Source organism: Eulemur rufifrons, chromosome 7 (genome assembly GCF_041146395.1).
Source record: "Eulemur rufifrons isolate Redbay chromosome 7, OSU_ERuf_1, whole genome shotgun sequence".
In the NCBI taxonomy this organism is placed as follows: Eukaryota; Metazoa; Chordata; class Mammalia; order Primates; family Lemuridae; genus Eulemur; species Eulemur rufifrons.
The window spans coordinates 67,292,605-67,309,261 of NC_090989.1; the positions used below are offsets into that span (position 1 = coordinate 67,292,605).

Consider the following 16,657-nt stretch of genomic DNA (forward strand, 5'->3'; position numbering starts at 1 on the left):
GCATATACATCTGCATGAGTGTGTGGGTAAAATATTTTAGTGTGTCCTTTTCATATTTGAAAATGACAAAAGAACTAAAATTGAGACCCAAATTTTAGCTTTGGTTCACTTAAAGCTTTTTACCTCCACCGATTCTTTATCCATCATATGGATATAATTTATTCTAACACCTTATCAGGTTCACTAAAGGGAGAAAAATAAAATAGCCAGAACTCTGAAACATGTTTTTAAATTCTATCCAAACATATAATCGGAAAATTTGTGCATGAAAACTTGTCAATTAAGACTCAATGACAACACATTAATTCAAGTGACTTCAATTTTATTTTTTTTATAATCTTCAGAAGATGGGAGAAGTATCATGTAGAGTACCTTCCCACCCCTCTCCCCACCATTCCTAATCATTCAAGAAAAACTGGGATCTAGGAAATGCGTTAGTAGACTGTTGATGATATTACTCTGTACAATTGGTTAAAGCACCATGCTAATAAGGCCAAGGTCCCAGGACTGATCTCTGCAAGGGCCAATTGATTTAAATTTGTTCCGTGGACCCAGACTGCACTCCTAACTGCAGACAGCTTTCTTACAGTGCATCCCGCTGGTCACAAGATAGGGTACTGGCAAGGCGGTAGATGGATGAAAACAAATCTATCTCCAATAATGAAAGAAAAAAAAATCCCATGTATGCTACTAATGGTGGGTTAATAGAATCTTATCTGCAAAGAAAAAACCACATATATATTCTTAGCCCTATGTTAAACATATTTCAAGTCTAAAATACTAAATGACAGTAACATTTGACTCTTGCATTTTAGAACTGGTCTAATAACATTCCACACAAAGCTATAGTAATGGCCCTGAAAATTGTTACCCAATTTGTATAACTGTTAATTCCACACAGACATCCTTTTCTCTTTAATATTAGCTATCTATGCACCACAGTTTTTGCATATTTACCATTAATTATTTGGTTCAGAATACTGTGAAAAATTCAGCTAGAAAATTATCCATAAAACTGTATTCTGTATTTTTTATTTTCAAACAGCCACATTTAAAATGCAGAATTTGCAAATATTTAAGTTAGTCTAATAATTCAATTTAAAATAAAGCAAAACAACTTCCTTTAGTATCACAATACATAAAATGGTATTATAAACTCCAAATGGCAGGGTTAACTACGTGACAATCATGCCAAAAGCCGTGAAACTCATTAAACCTCTTATGAATAGTTCAGTTTAAAGAACATTCTATGTTCCATAACTATGCATGAAACAAGCTTTCATTGTATCATAAAGGTTCAGCAATTCATCATGGCATAATATGGGGTCAAGCAAGATTTTTTTTACAATAACAATAAAAATGTTATTTAAACAAAAAAAAAATCCTCCCAATTGTTTAAAAACAATTCTATTTGGAGGGCAAAATATACTTTAAAATATATTGACTTACCAAATTCAACTGTCAGGCTGCTGACTACTGATGTAAAAGTTTGTATTAAAAATATCACAAATATCTTTTAACAGTGAAAATTTCAATGTAATAAGTTTCATTGCAAAGCAATTTTCACCTGAGTAGATTTTGAAATTTAGTGCTCATATTTCTGGGGAAGGAGGGGAAGGAAAGACCCACTTAGTATCTGATACTGAGTTTGCAGCTGATTTCTTCACACTGATTTCCTAGGGAGTTAAAGAAACAATCTGCTTTGACCCTTCCAAAACACACGTTGCCCCTTCTTTCCCTCGTAAATTTGCTCTGGCATTTTATGAACTCTCAGTATCCATCAAATATTTCCATTTAGCTACTCATTCAAGCATAGAAACCCAATTCATTCAGTTCTATACAACAGCGTCTATATTATGTACATGTTTAATTATCAATAGAAAATAGAAAATAAAAATTTACAGTGATTGAGAAAAGGTCAGAAAATGGGATAGGAAAAGTAATACTGTATAATCAGAATATCCTATTGTCCTACCAGTTTTAATGACAGGGTTTTTCCTTTAATAGTTGAAATACAAAGAAGGCATAGGGGATCCCAGGAAAATAACACTATATGTCAGAAAATTCAACGTGCTCCACCATCAGGATTTCCATCACACATTTAATTTCTTCTGTACAATTTTTATAAACTTATTTTTCTTTTCAAAATCAGATTTTCAGATTAAATTCAGCACTACACAGTATGCCCTTGAAGTAAAATGAGGTTACCTGCTTTATTTGGATACCAAGTTCCCTTCCAGACAGCATTAAAATAAAGACAAGTAAGACTACACAGATAAAATCCAGTATAATTCAAATCCAACAATGAAAAATTTCCCCCATATTGTTGCAAAAGTCTTTCTACTGAAATGCTTTGCTACAATAATAAAAAGCATACATTACATATAAAAGATACCAGTGTACTAAAAAGTGACAGAAGTGGACTAGCAAATCCTTCAAAGCACATTATATAAATGACTAGCATTTAAAAACATTTTTCCTATAAAATGTAGGTCATATACATTTATAAATTGGCGGTTTTATTTCTAAAGCAGTGATGTGTGTGTTCAAATAGTTAGCTGTTCTGTACAGTATAATATCTACTCACTTCAAACTACAATAGGTTTGTCTTTCTTTGTATTGAAGTTGAATAAATTCATCTGATCAGCTGAGAAATCAAGCTTGAAAAATAAGTATCTAAAAATCAAAGTAGAAAGTTTAGAATTATTGAAATGTAGCTATGAAATATGAAGAGAACTATCTATTTCACAATGGAGCTGAAGTCACCTCAAAACTTACAGGCTTGAATCTAAAACAGAAACAAATATTAAAATCCAAAGCAAACCACGAAGTTAGGTAGCAGTACAGAAGCAGGAAAAAAACAAACAACAACAATACATCCCTTCCTTCAGTGTGATGGGCACTAAGTTTTGCGGTCTTCCTCCATCTTGCAGAAGAGTGGTAAGGCCATTCAATGCTTAGTGAAAGTGAGTACAGATGAAGTCAGATTTAGCCTGTCTCCCCTGCAACTTCAATTATGCTGTGTAAACAGTGTTACGTTCCAATAGGAGGAACAATGGAATTTGCTTATAAAAACTGATTAAAGATAATCATTATTAAATGAAATAAGGATAATTAATAACTCTGAAATGTTTTTAGAACTTTCCTGATGCTACTTGTAAAGTTAGCACTGCTATGTATTATTGCTTACATACAGTACAACATCATATGCCTTCTAACATAAAGCAGTACTGTGATTTGTTTGTACATATTTACAGATTCTTAAAAACAAGCTGTAAAAACATTACATACTTTCAGACAATACAAATTAGCACATTGGTACTCACTTCAAAACAAATGGAATGCATAACATTAATAAACATCATAAAGGAAGACTCACATAAAAGTCCTTGATTGTCAAGACACGTTTATATATAAACTCTAACTGTGCAGAATTAAAAGATTCAATCATAGGTACATCCTTATTTGATGAACCATATTTACAGCATGGTATTGCATAAAAAAATAAAATAATGTTTACAGGGTTTTACTTTTTTATCCATTGGATTAAAGAAAGCAACAAACATAACAAGAAATGTTTGTCTGCTTTAGTTTGTTTCCTACCAAAGTTTAAATGAAAAAAGGAAACATACAATTTTTATTTGCAGAATATAGCAAAAACAACTGGAAAATTATTTCCCTGAAATAAAGCAATTTGAAACGGAAAAGGTTTAAATTAAATTGCAGACTCAAAATATTTCTCATTGATAATAGTGCTTCTTCAAGTAAATATACTGTGAAAAATGAGTTCTAGTTTAAAATGTTCTAAGAAACGTAGTACTATAGTAATGCCTACTTTTAAAGTTTCCCGGCTTTATTTTTCAACAGCCCTTTAAAAACCCAAATTAATAAAATGAAAGAAGTGGCAAAAGATCTAACCTAGCTGGTACTTTGCAAGTGTCTCTCATCTGTGGAAACAAAATCCTGCCCTGAGCACAAGGTCTCTTTTGCCTCTTGAGATAAGATGACCCGACTGCTGGCATCCTCAGCCAGAGCTAGGAAGATGGACTGCTACCTTATTGAGTACCACATTTGCATGTAGATCTAAAATATTTAAGAGCCACTCAAATATTCAAAACCAAATGATATATGTGTGCAATAAGAAGTTAAAAAAAAAAAAAAACCCTTTTAGAAGATGTTCAAGAGATATTACCTCATCTAACGTGATGTTTCCAATCTTCAAACATGAGTAGGTCCCAAGAGATAAAGCACACCTCATTCACATTGATCAAAATTTAAGGGTGTACAAGCATGTTTTTATAGAACAATTTGCTCACTGCAAGAAATGAGAAACATGAATCGCAAAAGGATATTTCATATCCTCCATGTTTCTATCTAAAGCAGCACACAAGGCTACTTATTTTCTCTATTAATGCCCAGATAGAAATTAAATAACTTTCTGAACCAAAGTGGGGAAACCCAAAACTGTTGAGATGTTTATCATGTGATGATCACACAAGGTAACTCTGGTAGGCATTTAGAATTTCACAGTAAGAGAGTGACGACTACACTTAAATGGTAAGTCACTAAGTTATGCTGGCTGAGTATCACTTATCCCAAAAATGCTTACAACTTGGTAGAAAAGTCTGCCATTATGTAAAGAAATGTGTTAAAGACAGGAATGTGACACCTGAAATTCTGCTTGCATAACTATCATTTTCCAAGGCCTTCCTTCCTAAGCTTACCCTGACTGCTCAGCAATAGAGTCACATTCTAAAAACTGTGCTGGTGATGTTAAAACAAAACAAAACAAAACTCTAAGTGTATACCAAGAATTACATCATGTTCTCAATGGAACAAATTTTTGATCAGGCTCCAAAAAAGTCAACTCAGGAAATGAATGCCTACTCTCATCAAAAGTACTATGCAAAAAATACAAATGCTTATCTAGGGTGAGCACAGTTCCATTTTTAACATCTCACCTGAATGAAGCCTTTCTGTAATTATGTGATGCACAACACACACCAATCTTAAGAGTCAATAATGGCAGAACTTAAATATTTACTTCAAAGAAGTCTAAAATTCTTGAAAAATTTGGCAGCAAAGAAAGCTGTCAAATGGGAAAACTAGTATTTTAAGCAAGGCTAATAACTAAAGCTTAGAGAAAACCACATTAAACATAATTTATATTCCTTATCATAAAAATACCAACATATTCAAAATAAGTGAATATTAATAAAGGACGTTAAGGGTAAATAGTTCTTTGCTCCCTTTCTTTATGAGAACAGTCTTGGGATAACATTAAATAAAAGAAAAAATAATTTAAATGGGTAACATATTTCATACTGAAACAAAGAATGCAGATGTACAGGGCCAGTATAAAAGTTAAAATGGAAATTAACAACAAAGTTTCATCTTCTGAGGGTATTAATTTTAGATTTTCACTGGTGCTATGTCACTATGCACATTGTGACAAAGATGATGGAAATTTAAAGTACAAAAACAAAAAAGTTGGAGCAAATTAGAGGATAATAGAATCAATATAACTAATGTTATTTTTCAAAAATCAAGTGTCCAAAGTGTAACTCAAACCATCATTCTTCAGAAAAGTATGTGTGTATAGATATATATATATATAAAAAGCACTATTTATTGTACCATGCTGTATTATTTTTAAGACAAAGTATAAAAAAAAAAACATTCATGGTATAAGGATAAAGTCTGTAGTTTATTTAGATTTTAAAATGCAACAAAAAATTTCCGATCACTCATCTAGCTGAAAAAGAAATTGTAGTTACTGGAATTAGTAAACACTTTTGGTTTGTAAAATTGTAATGAGCAGTGTTCATTAAAAAGTAACTCAAGATAAAATACGCAATTAAAATGCCCATTTCTTTAGTTTCTCTGGATACTGTTTAATTATCCAATCTATCAAGAATCTAGAAAGAGAAGGATTAAACCAGGTTTTACAGTTCCAAAGATACCCCAATTTCCTTTTATTGCCAAAAATTAAAACTGTCAATTATGAGATGATTATGACACAACCATATCAAACCTAAAAATCTAAATTTTTTTTTTTACTTTGAGAAATCAAAAATACCAAATAGATTCTAAGTGCTCTATGTTAACTGAAGTGTATATGTAAAGTAAAATACAATTAAGCTTTAAAACATGGAATATACATTTTGTGTAAGCATTATGTTCTTGGGAATGTAATCTACAGAATATTTTTTTACTAAAACTTCAAAACCTTGATACCTGCACATGAAAAATCATAAAAAATATCTAGGTACAACTGTACAAAGAAACTGACACCAATATGCATACTTCCATAGAGAAGTGAATGCTTCAACAGTTGTGTATTTTGGTAAAAGTTTTGAAAGTATGCATATTTGAAAAGTAATTAGGCTTTTAAATAGTGGAGTCTTAGACTATCAGATTTTTATTACTTTTTTCTTCAAAAAAACACGTCAATATAATGCAAAATGAAAATCAAGGGTATATGGCATATCATTCTTTTTAAAAGGTGGTTTCTTGGTTTCTTTTTTCCCCCTATAGGACCCACTAATTTATTTAAGCCATAATCTCTTGACATTTAAACTTTTTAAGTTCACTCTGTAAAGTATACTCAGATTCCCTGCTGAAGTGCAATGACTATGCTGAAAAACTTAGAAACAGTATGAGTAAATTTCACACAATTACTAATCTCCTAAGAATGTACAATGTTATCAGTTAGGAAACAATTGTGCGAAAGTCTTTTTTTTTCCTTTTTAACTTGGTGTAGGTGGAATAGCAAGTTTCTGATCTAAAACAAGTAATGCATTGCTTCTATAAAGGTGACAACATGTAAGGCAGTTCAAAGAATGCTGACTAACCAAACAAAATGCAGTTATTGGATTATCTTGCTATTCGTATCAGCTTAACTTGTTATTACGCATTGCTCTTAAATCTGTACAGCACTCCATTTTACACAGAGTAACCCCACTCTTGATTAATCTGTTCTAAAGTGCCAGTATTATTTACACGTTTTTTTTAGCCAAAAGTCTGGCCAGTTGTGGCATCAGGTGAAGATGTCATCCCAGCTCTATTATCATTTACATTCACCAAGGGAAATTCTGAAAATTCAGCACTTGTCCCTGGTCCCCGAAGGTTCACCTGTCCATTGGCAGTGCTAAATTGAGTAGCTATTCCAGCTCTTGATCCATGATATGGAGCACGGAAGGGCTGTTCAAAGGAGCTCATTTGGTAAGCTTGGTGGACAGGCTGAGCCTCAGCTTTCTTCTGAGAAGTCACTTGATCCAAAAAGTCCTGTGTGGATGTGGCAGAAGCATGGTTTGTCTCATCACCTGAAAAGGGAAATGAGTGCTGGGAATCACCAACTATTAGTCCAAAGTGGGACTTATCTGGAGTTGTTCTTAGTGGAGAATTCATTCCTGATCGAAAGCTATTGATGGGCATGGCAGCATAGACTTGCTTGTCTATGGACGAGAATGTTGGCGGATTTGGAAGGGTCTGGTTATCAGTCACAAAGTTAAGGCTCGGGCTATTCAAATAGGCATCATTTTGGCTAGTTCTGTCCAAAGCCTGCTGCAGAAACTTTGAATATTCCTGCAACATGTTGGCTTTATCTGATGAGGATGCTTGGGAGCTTGATCCAACATTCTCTGACTGGGTGACTTCAGGTACCTCTGAAGAATTTATTGATATGCTAGAAGACACTTCAGTATCTGCAACACTGAATGTTATCTCATGCTGTCCGTTAGCTTTATGGGAGTAATGATCCAACAGAGTCTGCAGTACCTCATCTGGAATAACATTTTTGTCATGATTATTCTTAATGTCCACATTCAGTGCCTGTGAATCTAATATGGATGCTGTAGTACTTTCATCAATGACACTGGCCACAGCTGCTTGTGTTACAGAAGGCTGTGAAGCTATGGTACCCACATTCAGCGCATACTCCCTGCTGTTGTTACTTGCTGCTTGAAGATACCGCTTCTTCTTCAAAAATTGCATGGCATCATCATAATTAGTACTACTATGCACAGGTTTACTGGGCCCCTCTTGCAAATTATCAACCTGATCGATGTCAGCATTGCCTTCTGAGTCCAGTAAAGCTTGCTTATCCACAAGTTCAAATGCATACTTTGAAACTTTGCTTTCTTCATATGTGGACAGAGGTGAAATTGTTTGACTTTGCTCCAAGGGCTGTTTCAGACTTCTCTTACTATTAATTTTTTTGAGAACTAATTTAGGTGGGTGTATTTCTCCTGATGCATCTTCTAAATGCGATCCCCCAACTGAAGAATGTGGCATTTCAACGGCATATTCTGCTACCATATACTCATCTTTTACTTTAGTACTTGAAGAGTAAAGGGGCAAGTAATCATTTTTGTCTTTCTTCAGGTCTGATTTGTCCAAAGCACTCTCTTTGTCCATTCCCGATGATTTCTTCTCAGTTTTCTGCCTTTTCTTTTTTGGCAGTGAGTTATCTTTTGGTGATGTAGAAAAGCCAGAATCTTCCTCGGATGTCAGAAGGCCACCTTTGATGGCACATCTGTTTAGTTTTTTGTCATGATTTTCATGGCACATGCGTTTATGTTTCAATACACGATCTGTTCTGGAAAAATACTGTTGAATTCAGAGGTTGGTAGTGGGTTTTTGTGTTTTGGGTCAACCAAGAAAAGAAAAAAAGAAATAAAAAATTAATATAAAGATATGTAAGTATAACATAAATAATTCCAAATGAATTCACCGAGACAATGGTCTATTACAAATCTAATCAATGAGAGTTAGAAAGTTCCTCAGTTCTAATAGTAAATAATATTTTCACATATAATTTATTGAAATTATTTTATAATTTAATTAGGATAGAAGAATTTCAAGCCACGTCTCTTACCTGTAAACAGTATTCACACTGGTAAGGTTTTTCTCCACTATGAGTTCTCTTATGCCTTTCCATATGATATTTTTGTATGAATCTCATACCACATTCATCACAGCGAAATGGTTTTTCACCTAGTACATGACACAGAAAGTTTAAAACAAAACAAATAATTGAAAAATAATGAATTGCTTTGCCATAAGAATCTCCAAAATAAAAGGCTTTTGAAAGTTATAATTTATTTGCTCTTTTTAAATAATAAAAAGGCTCCCTTATACTAAGTACATCTTTCAGTTTAATTTATCAAGTATATTTTGCTTTATAAATATGAAAAGAATTAGCAATATGTTGTTGTAAAAAAAGGGCTAAAAGCAAGCATACTCAATTTTCCTGCCTTTTTGTTATGTGTGTACATAACATGCTCTTTCCATGGAGACCAGTAGTACCAAGAATTTATAACAGTAAGAACATTGCTTCAGTAGAGTAGCTGACGTTTCTAATCTTTTTTGCAATCATACAAAACAATATTTTAGAACACATTTTGAAGGAAAAAAAAAGTTACCAATGCACAGTCCAACACAATTCTTGGGTATAGTTTTTTAACTCTTAATTTATTTTTAAAACTTTTGTAGTTAGATGAAATATGAATCCTAGGAAAATATTCTTAAAAATATAATATCATAAATATTTAAAAAGCTTAGAGACTTAAGTTTCAAACGTAAGGTTTGTTTATATTGATTTTCTTGTTTTCAACTCAAACCAGCATTTCTCATATCATTTGGGGGAATGAATTAAACTGAGTACTGTTAGTTGGACACACAACTGCCTCCATCCCCATTTTTTTAATCCTCTAAGGGCTATAGCTATGAGGAACCATTACTAGGGAGCTCTAAAATAGTTTTTACTGATAAAAATCACAGTCTAAGTAAACAGAGGGTATGACAAGAAAAGTTACCTTAAGCAATGCTGGTTTGGAGAACTACTGTTTCTACCTTTCATACATTCAACAAAATTTTACTGCATGCTGCTCCTCTACCCATATGGCCCTGCTGTAAGTTAACCTGCCGTAGAAGGTTAAAAGTGTAAGACATGGCCGGGCGTGGTGGTTCACGCCTGTAATCCTAGCACTCTGGGAGGCCGAGGCGGGAGGATCGCTCGAGGTCAGGAGTTCGAGACCAGCCTGAGCAAGAGCAAGACCCCCGTCTCTACTAAAAATAGAAAGAAATGATCTGGACAGCTAAAAAAAAATATATATATATAGAAAAAAATTAGCCGGGTATGGTGGAACATGCCTATAATCCCAGCTAGTCGGGAGGCTGAGGCAGAAGGATTACTTAAGTCTAGGAGTTTGAGGTTGCTGTGAGCTTGACGCCACGGCACTCTAGCCTGGGCAACAGAGCGAGACTCTGTTTCAAAAAAACAAAAAAAGTGTAAGACATACTTTTTGTCTTCAAAGGATTTATAACACAATTGGGAAAACAAGATACACACATTATAAAAAGACAACTAATGAAACTATGTCCAGCTCTGGTTTAGTTTTACATCTTTATATCCCACTATTTCCATTCTTAACCAAACCAAACTACCTGCCATGTCATGCTTTCCTACTTTTGCCTTGATTCATGCTGCTCGTCAGTCAGGAATGCCCACTTCTGGGTGTTCAGATACTATATTCCCTTCAAGACCCAGCTCATCTCCTTTGGGATACTTTGTCCTATTCTCTCACGGCAAAGAAGACACCTTTATCTTCCTTCAGTTCCAGAGGATTCCACCTGTTCCTCTCCTATGGCACTCATTACTTTCAACTAAATAATTATTTGGTACATCTCTATTCTTCTACTAGATTTTATTTCTTTAGATCAAAATCTAGGCCTAAATCATATTTACGTAGCTCACAGTACCTTGTGCAATTTTAAGTGCCAAATGAATGGTATAAATGATTATTACAGATTATTAGTAGTAAAAATGTTACCATGAGCTAGTATGATTTAGAAAAGCTTCTTGGAAATGTTGGAATTTAAGCTGAGTAACACTTAGATTACGTGTGATTAGAGCCAAGGAAAGAAAATTTGGGCGTTGGGGGGCAGGGTACTATAAGAGGTCAAGGAGAAATGGTGTCTAAGAAAAGAATTTAATTTGGCAACAAGTAAATTATTTTAAGCACTCAAGAATGTAATCGCTAATGTAATTATTATAGAGTTACCAAATGCTAGGGCAGAAGGGACTTTCCAGTGGCTTTCACACTAAGTTCTTGGAAGTTCCACAGAGGCCCCCAAAGGCTGCTGGTGGTGTGGCCAAAGACTCAAAGCTTGTCACCCCAAATTCAGTACAGAATAGCTCAGCCCCATATAATAGGGCTCCAAGTAAGGATTCCAAATGTTTAGAGACTATAAAATAGCTTAACTTGGCCAAAAGGTTAAATGAATGAATAACTAATGAAGCAATGGAAGCTGGGAGAGAAGACCACTTATTTTAAAAGTTTGGAAGTGAAAGAAATGAAAAAAAGGAGAAGAGAGGTAATAGTTAGGGGGAAATCTACTCAAGAATAAGTATTATTATGGCTGGAGACAGCCATACAATCTGGCTTCAAACAATCTGGCTTCAATTGTTTGAAGACAGAAGAGCCAATGAAGAAGAGAAATTGAATAGGAATACTGAACTAAAATTGAAATGGCACATAATCAAAAGAACAAGATCCCACAGGAACCAGGATGAGAAAGTAAGGAGATTACAGATAATGTTGTCAGAAAGGAGATGTAAAAATAGATGCAAATTTTGAAAAGGAGACTGTAGATGACAGAGTTCATTAAGATCAGAAGTTAAGTCATTTATCAAAAGTAAGAAAGGGGCCGGGCGTGGTGATTCACACCTGTAATCCTAGCACTCTGGGAGGCCAAGGGAGGATTGCTTGAGCTCAGGAGTTCGAGACCAGCCTGAGCAAGAGTGAGACCCCCCCACCTCTACTAAAAATAAAAAAATTAGCCAGGTGTGGTGGTGTGTGCCTGTAGTCCCAGCTATTTGGGAGCTTGAGGCAGGAGGATCATTTGAGCCCAGGAGTTTGAGGTTGCAGTGAGCTGTGATCAGGCCACTGTACTCCAGCCTGGACTACAGAGTGAGACCCTGTCTCTTTAAAAAAAAAAAAAAAAAAAAAAAGACAAATGTGGAATGATTCTGCTTATGTGAGGTATTAATGGAATACGCAAATTCAGAGAGAAAGTAGAACAGCAATTATATCAGGACTGGAGGAGGGAGAAAAGGGAAGTTATTGTTTAATGGTTACAGAGTTACAATTTGGTTATGCAATATTATAAATGTACTCAATGTCACTAAATTGTACACGTAAAATGATTAAAATGATAAACTTCACGGTTTTTAAAAAGTAAAAAGATAATCCACAGAATGGGATAAAATATTTGCAAATTGTGTATCTAAGGGACACATACCCAGAATATAAAAACTCTTACAACTCAATAGTAATCAGATAAATAAACTAATTTAAAAATGGGCAAAATATCTGAATGGACATTTTTCCAAAGAAGATATACAAATGACCAATCAGCACATGAAATGATGCTCAATATGTTATCACCAGGGAAATGTAAATCAAAACCACAATGAGATAGATACCACTGCACACCTACTAGGATGGCTAAAATCAAAGACAGACAGTAACAAATAATAGCATGGATGTAAAGAAACTGAAATCCTCATACACAGCTAGTAGGATTGTAAAATGGTGCCGCTGCTTTGGAAAGCAATTTTGCAACGTCAAGATGTTAAACATAGAGTTACCATACAACCCAGCAATTCCACTCCTAGGCACATACCCAAGAACACTAAAAACATAGGTTCACATAAAAACTCATTCCATAGCAGCATTATTCACAATAGCCAAAAAGTAGAAATAGCCCAAATGTCCATCAACTGATGAATGAGTGAAAATGTGGTATATCAATACATGGAATACCATTCAGCTATAAAGAGAAATAAAATTAAGTATAAGATGCCCATAATAGGCAAATCCATGGTGATAGAAAGTGATTAATAGTTGCCTGGGACTGGAAGGGAGTGGGGAATGGAGAGTGACTAAGAGGTATGGGTATACTTTTTGGGGTGACAAAAATATTCTAAAAATTAGATAGTGATGATAGTTGAACAATTCTGTGACCATACTAAAAAGTATTGAATTGTACACTTTAAATTGGGTTTTTTGATGTGAATTATATCTCAATAAATTTGTAACTGAAAAAATACTGCATGATAAAACAACTGACACCATGCAAAGTAAATGAGAAATGATTTCCCCCTCAAAGAGCTCAAAATTAAACTCAAAATAAATTAACTAGAGAAAAATCCATGTTTAAATTGTCTGATGCATTCTAATAGATGATCAAGAATTAAACAGCTCATTTAACTATTAATAGAAGCAACACTAAGACATTTCCTTTAATGAAAAAGTACTAGAAACAGTAATACCTTAAAAGTAATTTGCACAAATGTTCCTTTGTTGCTAAAAACAATCCCTCACAGCACCCCCACAAACTACATACAATTATGATGGCTAAGTCAGCCAGGGGTGAATGCAAACACAAATTCACCTTCTAGTCAATTATCTTTTGATTACCCACTGTTGTTAGTTCTCATTTTTATTCTTTTCTGTCTTTTGTTCTCCTTTTGTATGTATTTCCTTTCTTTTTTACCATCTTTCTTTGTATCTTTGTTCCCTCCCATCCATTTTTATGCTCTTATCCTTTCCTTCTTTTTAACTAGCCATTCTAGAAATTTTTTAAATCTAAGTTTCACCATTTAAAGATACCTGCTTGTTGACAGATTAGGTAATGTATTCACACAGTTCAAAACAACTTTTAAAAAGTAAACAGGAGGACCAGGTGTGGTGGCTCACACCTGTAATCTTAGCACTCTAGGAAGCCAAGGGAGGAGGACTGCTTGAGCTCAGGAGTCAGAGACCAGCCTGAGCAAGAGCAAGACCCTGTTTCTACTAAAAATAGAAAAAAAAAATTAGCCGGGCATGGCAGTACACGCCCCATAGTCCCAGCTACTCAGGAGGCTGAGGCAGGAGGCTCCAGAGCCCAGGAGTTTGAGGTTGCTGTGAGCTAGGGTGATGCCACTGCACTCTAGCCCAGGCAACCGAGTAAGACTCTGTCTCCACACACACAAAAAGTAAACAGGAAAATGTCTTCCTTCTGTCTTTGCCCCCACATAGATAACTACATTTATTCATTTTTTTTTCCCAGAGTTTCATATAACATAAGCAAAAATGAATACATCGTCTCTTTTCTATTTTTCTCTCATTCTTTTACAAAGATAGCATATTTTATTCACTGTTCTTATCTCTTTTTTTCTTCAGCCAACAAAGTATCTTGGAGATTTTATCAGTAGAAAAAACTATCTCATTCTGACAGCTGGTATTTTTCACTGATGGAAAGACAGACATATTACAATTTATTTAACCAATTCCCTAATATTTCCAAATATTTACTATTATAATTTTATAATGGATAACTTTGCAAATACAGTAGCTCACACCTTTGCAGGTACATTTGTGGGATAAATTCCCAGAAACAGAATTTCCGGACAAATAATAAACACATTTGTGATTTTGAAATATATTACCAAATTGGTCTCCACAGAAAATGCTATCAATCAGTACCCCTACCAGCCATGTATGAGTGACTGTTTCCCTATAACCTTACTATAAACTACTATGTCGTCAAACTTTCTTATGACTGCATACTTAACAGACAAAAAAATCTCAGTACAAGCCTGAACCATTGTATATTTCATTTTCTATGAAATGTCTGCTCATATTTTTCATTTATTCTTTAAATTTTTTTTATATATTGTCGGTCTTTTTCTTGATGACCTATAAGAGCTTTATTAGGGAGGTTGGTCTTTTGTGTATAATGAGTTTCAGGACTTTTCCCCCCTTGAATGGGAGGGGTAGAGTAGTTTGCTACTAGGGGTTTTAGTTTTTATGTAGTTGAACTTACCAATCTTTTCTTTTATGGATATCGGATTTTGAGTGTTATTTAGAAAGGACTCCTCCACTCCAATGTGCCCATATTTTCACAGACTCCTAAGTTTAAATTCTACATTTCATTTTTCACATTAAATCTCTGATATATTTGGAGTTCATCTTGAGACAGAATGTGAGATATGGATAAAACTTGGCTTTTCCAGATGGCTATCCAGTTTCCCAACACCATTTATTGAGAAGTTCAGCTTTTCTCAATCACATTTCATCATTTCTTTATCAAAATCATACACTAATAAGTTCCATGGGTCTATTTCCGACCTTCTATTCTGTTCCATTGGTGTGACTATTCATAAGCCAGAACCAAAATTATTAAGCCTTTAAAATATCCTTTAGGCCAGGTGTGGTGGCTCATGCCTGTAATTCTAGCACTTTGGGAAGCCAACACAAGAGATCACTTAAGGCCAGGAGTTCGAGACCAGCCTGGGCAACATAGCAAGATCCCATCTCAATAAAATAAAATAAAATATCATCTGATAAGGCTAATCCTATCATTGTTCTCTTCCTGTGTTCTTCTGGTTTGTCTTGTTGGTCTAATTTCCATATAAACGTCAGAATTAGCTTATCTAGCAGTTGAGTGGGGGGGAGAAGTTTGTTGAAATGTTTATATTACATATAGAAAACTGATATACTTTATGATGTTGACTCTTTTTACGGGGGGGGGGGGGGGGAAGATAAGTCTTCCCATTTGACAAAATTTTGTTTTGTGTCCTGAGCAATGTTTTTAACGATTTCCTCATATGGGATTTTCTACATCTTGTTAAATTTGTTCCTTATCTTTTTGTTGTTGATGTTATAAAAAGTGTTTTCATCCATTATACCTTCTACTCTCTGCCTGTAAGAGTGTGTGTGTGTGTGTGTGTGTGTCTGCGTGTATACACAAAGTGTATGGTTTTCAGCTATTTTAATGAATTTGCAGTAATTTTCGGCTGAATTTCTTTGGGCTTCCAAGCCTATAATCATACTGTTGCAAAAAAAGATTTTTTAACCTACAATATTTTTTCTCTTGTCTACTATTCTCAAACATTATATTAAAAAGTAGTGGTGATAATGGGCTCTATATTTTGTTCCTGACTTGGGTACTTTGTTATGACTGATATCTGTTTTTCCTAAGAAAAACAAAAACACTTAAATGAAATTCCTTTTGGAGAAAATCCTGTTATTGTTTTTCCCCTTGAGGGCCAGAACCTCTCTACTGGGAAAGGAAGACAGTCTATATAGCATGTGAATGATTTTTTAACACTAACAGAAAAAGCTACCTGAAAAGTACCAAGAAGTCTGTAAATGTGTTTTACATTCAGTAATGCAATAACATGGTAAGGAAAAAAATGACCTCAAGGTGTCCCACAAATGGTAATTTTCTAATACCCAAGGGCTCTGGAGTTTCTCTTCCAATAGTCACATGTTGAAACCATTTCCCCCACTTTGATGTTTCTCCCTAGTAATTTCGATACTGCATACATTTAGCTGTTTATGGGCAACAATTCTTACTATAGTAAATGTGAAATTATTAGGGTAAGCTATATATGAGAGGGTTATAGAGACATAAGCTTTATGCATAATCTACTCGCTGTGGTTTGACATAGCTGATTTTTGGCAGTTTCAACTAATCCTCCTCTCTCCCTCTTTTCAAACCATTCTAATCTAGCTTCTACAATTACCACCCCATCAAAATGGTTCTTGCAAATCACCTTCAAGTAACCAATACAACCAAATCTCTTCAGTTATCTTACTAGTCC

The 16,657-nt window shown here is 34.5% G+C and overlaps 1 protein-coding gene across 9 annotated transcripts in view; it reads right to left on the bottom strand.

Moving 5' to 3' along the window:
* Positions 1-305: 305 nt before the first annotated feature.
* ZNF148 (zinc finger protein 148) overlaps positions 306-16,657 on the bottom strand; it is a 130,896-nt gene continuing 114,544 nt past the window's right edge. For 8 of the 9 annotated variants that reach the window (XM_069475149.1, XM_069475147.1, XM_069475145.1 and 5 more), the window contains 2 exons: positions 8,879-8,997; positions 306-8,610 (listed from right to left, as the gene is read on the bottom strand). In XM_069475149.1, the coding sequence (XP_069331250.1) occupies positions 7,012-8,610; positions 8,879-8,997 (1,718 nt within the window). In that variant the 3' untranslated portion in view covers positions 306-7,011. The remainder of the gene's footprint in view (positions 8,611-8,878; positions 8,998-16,657) is intronic. The other variant, XM_069475146.1, reaches the window with a different exon arrangement.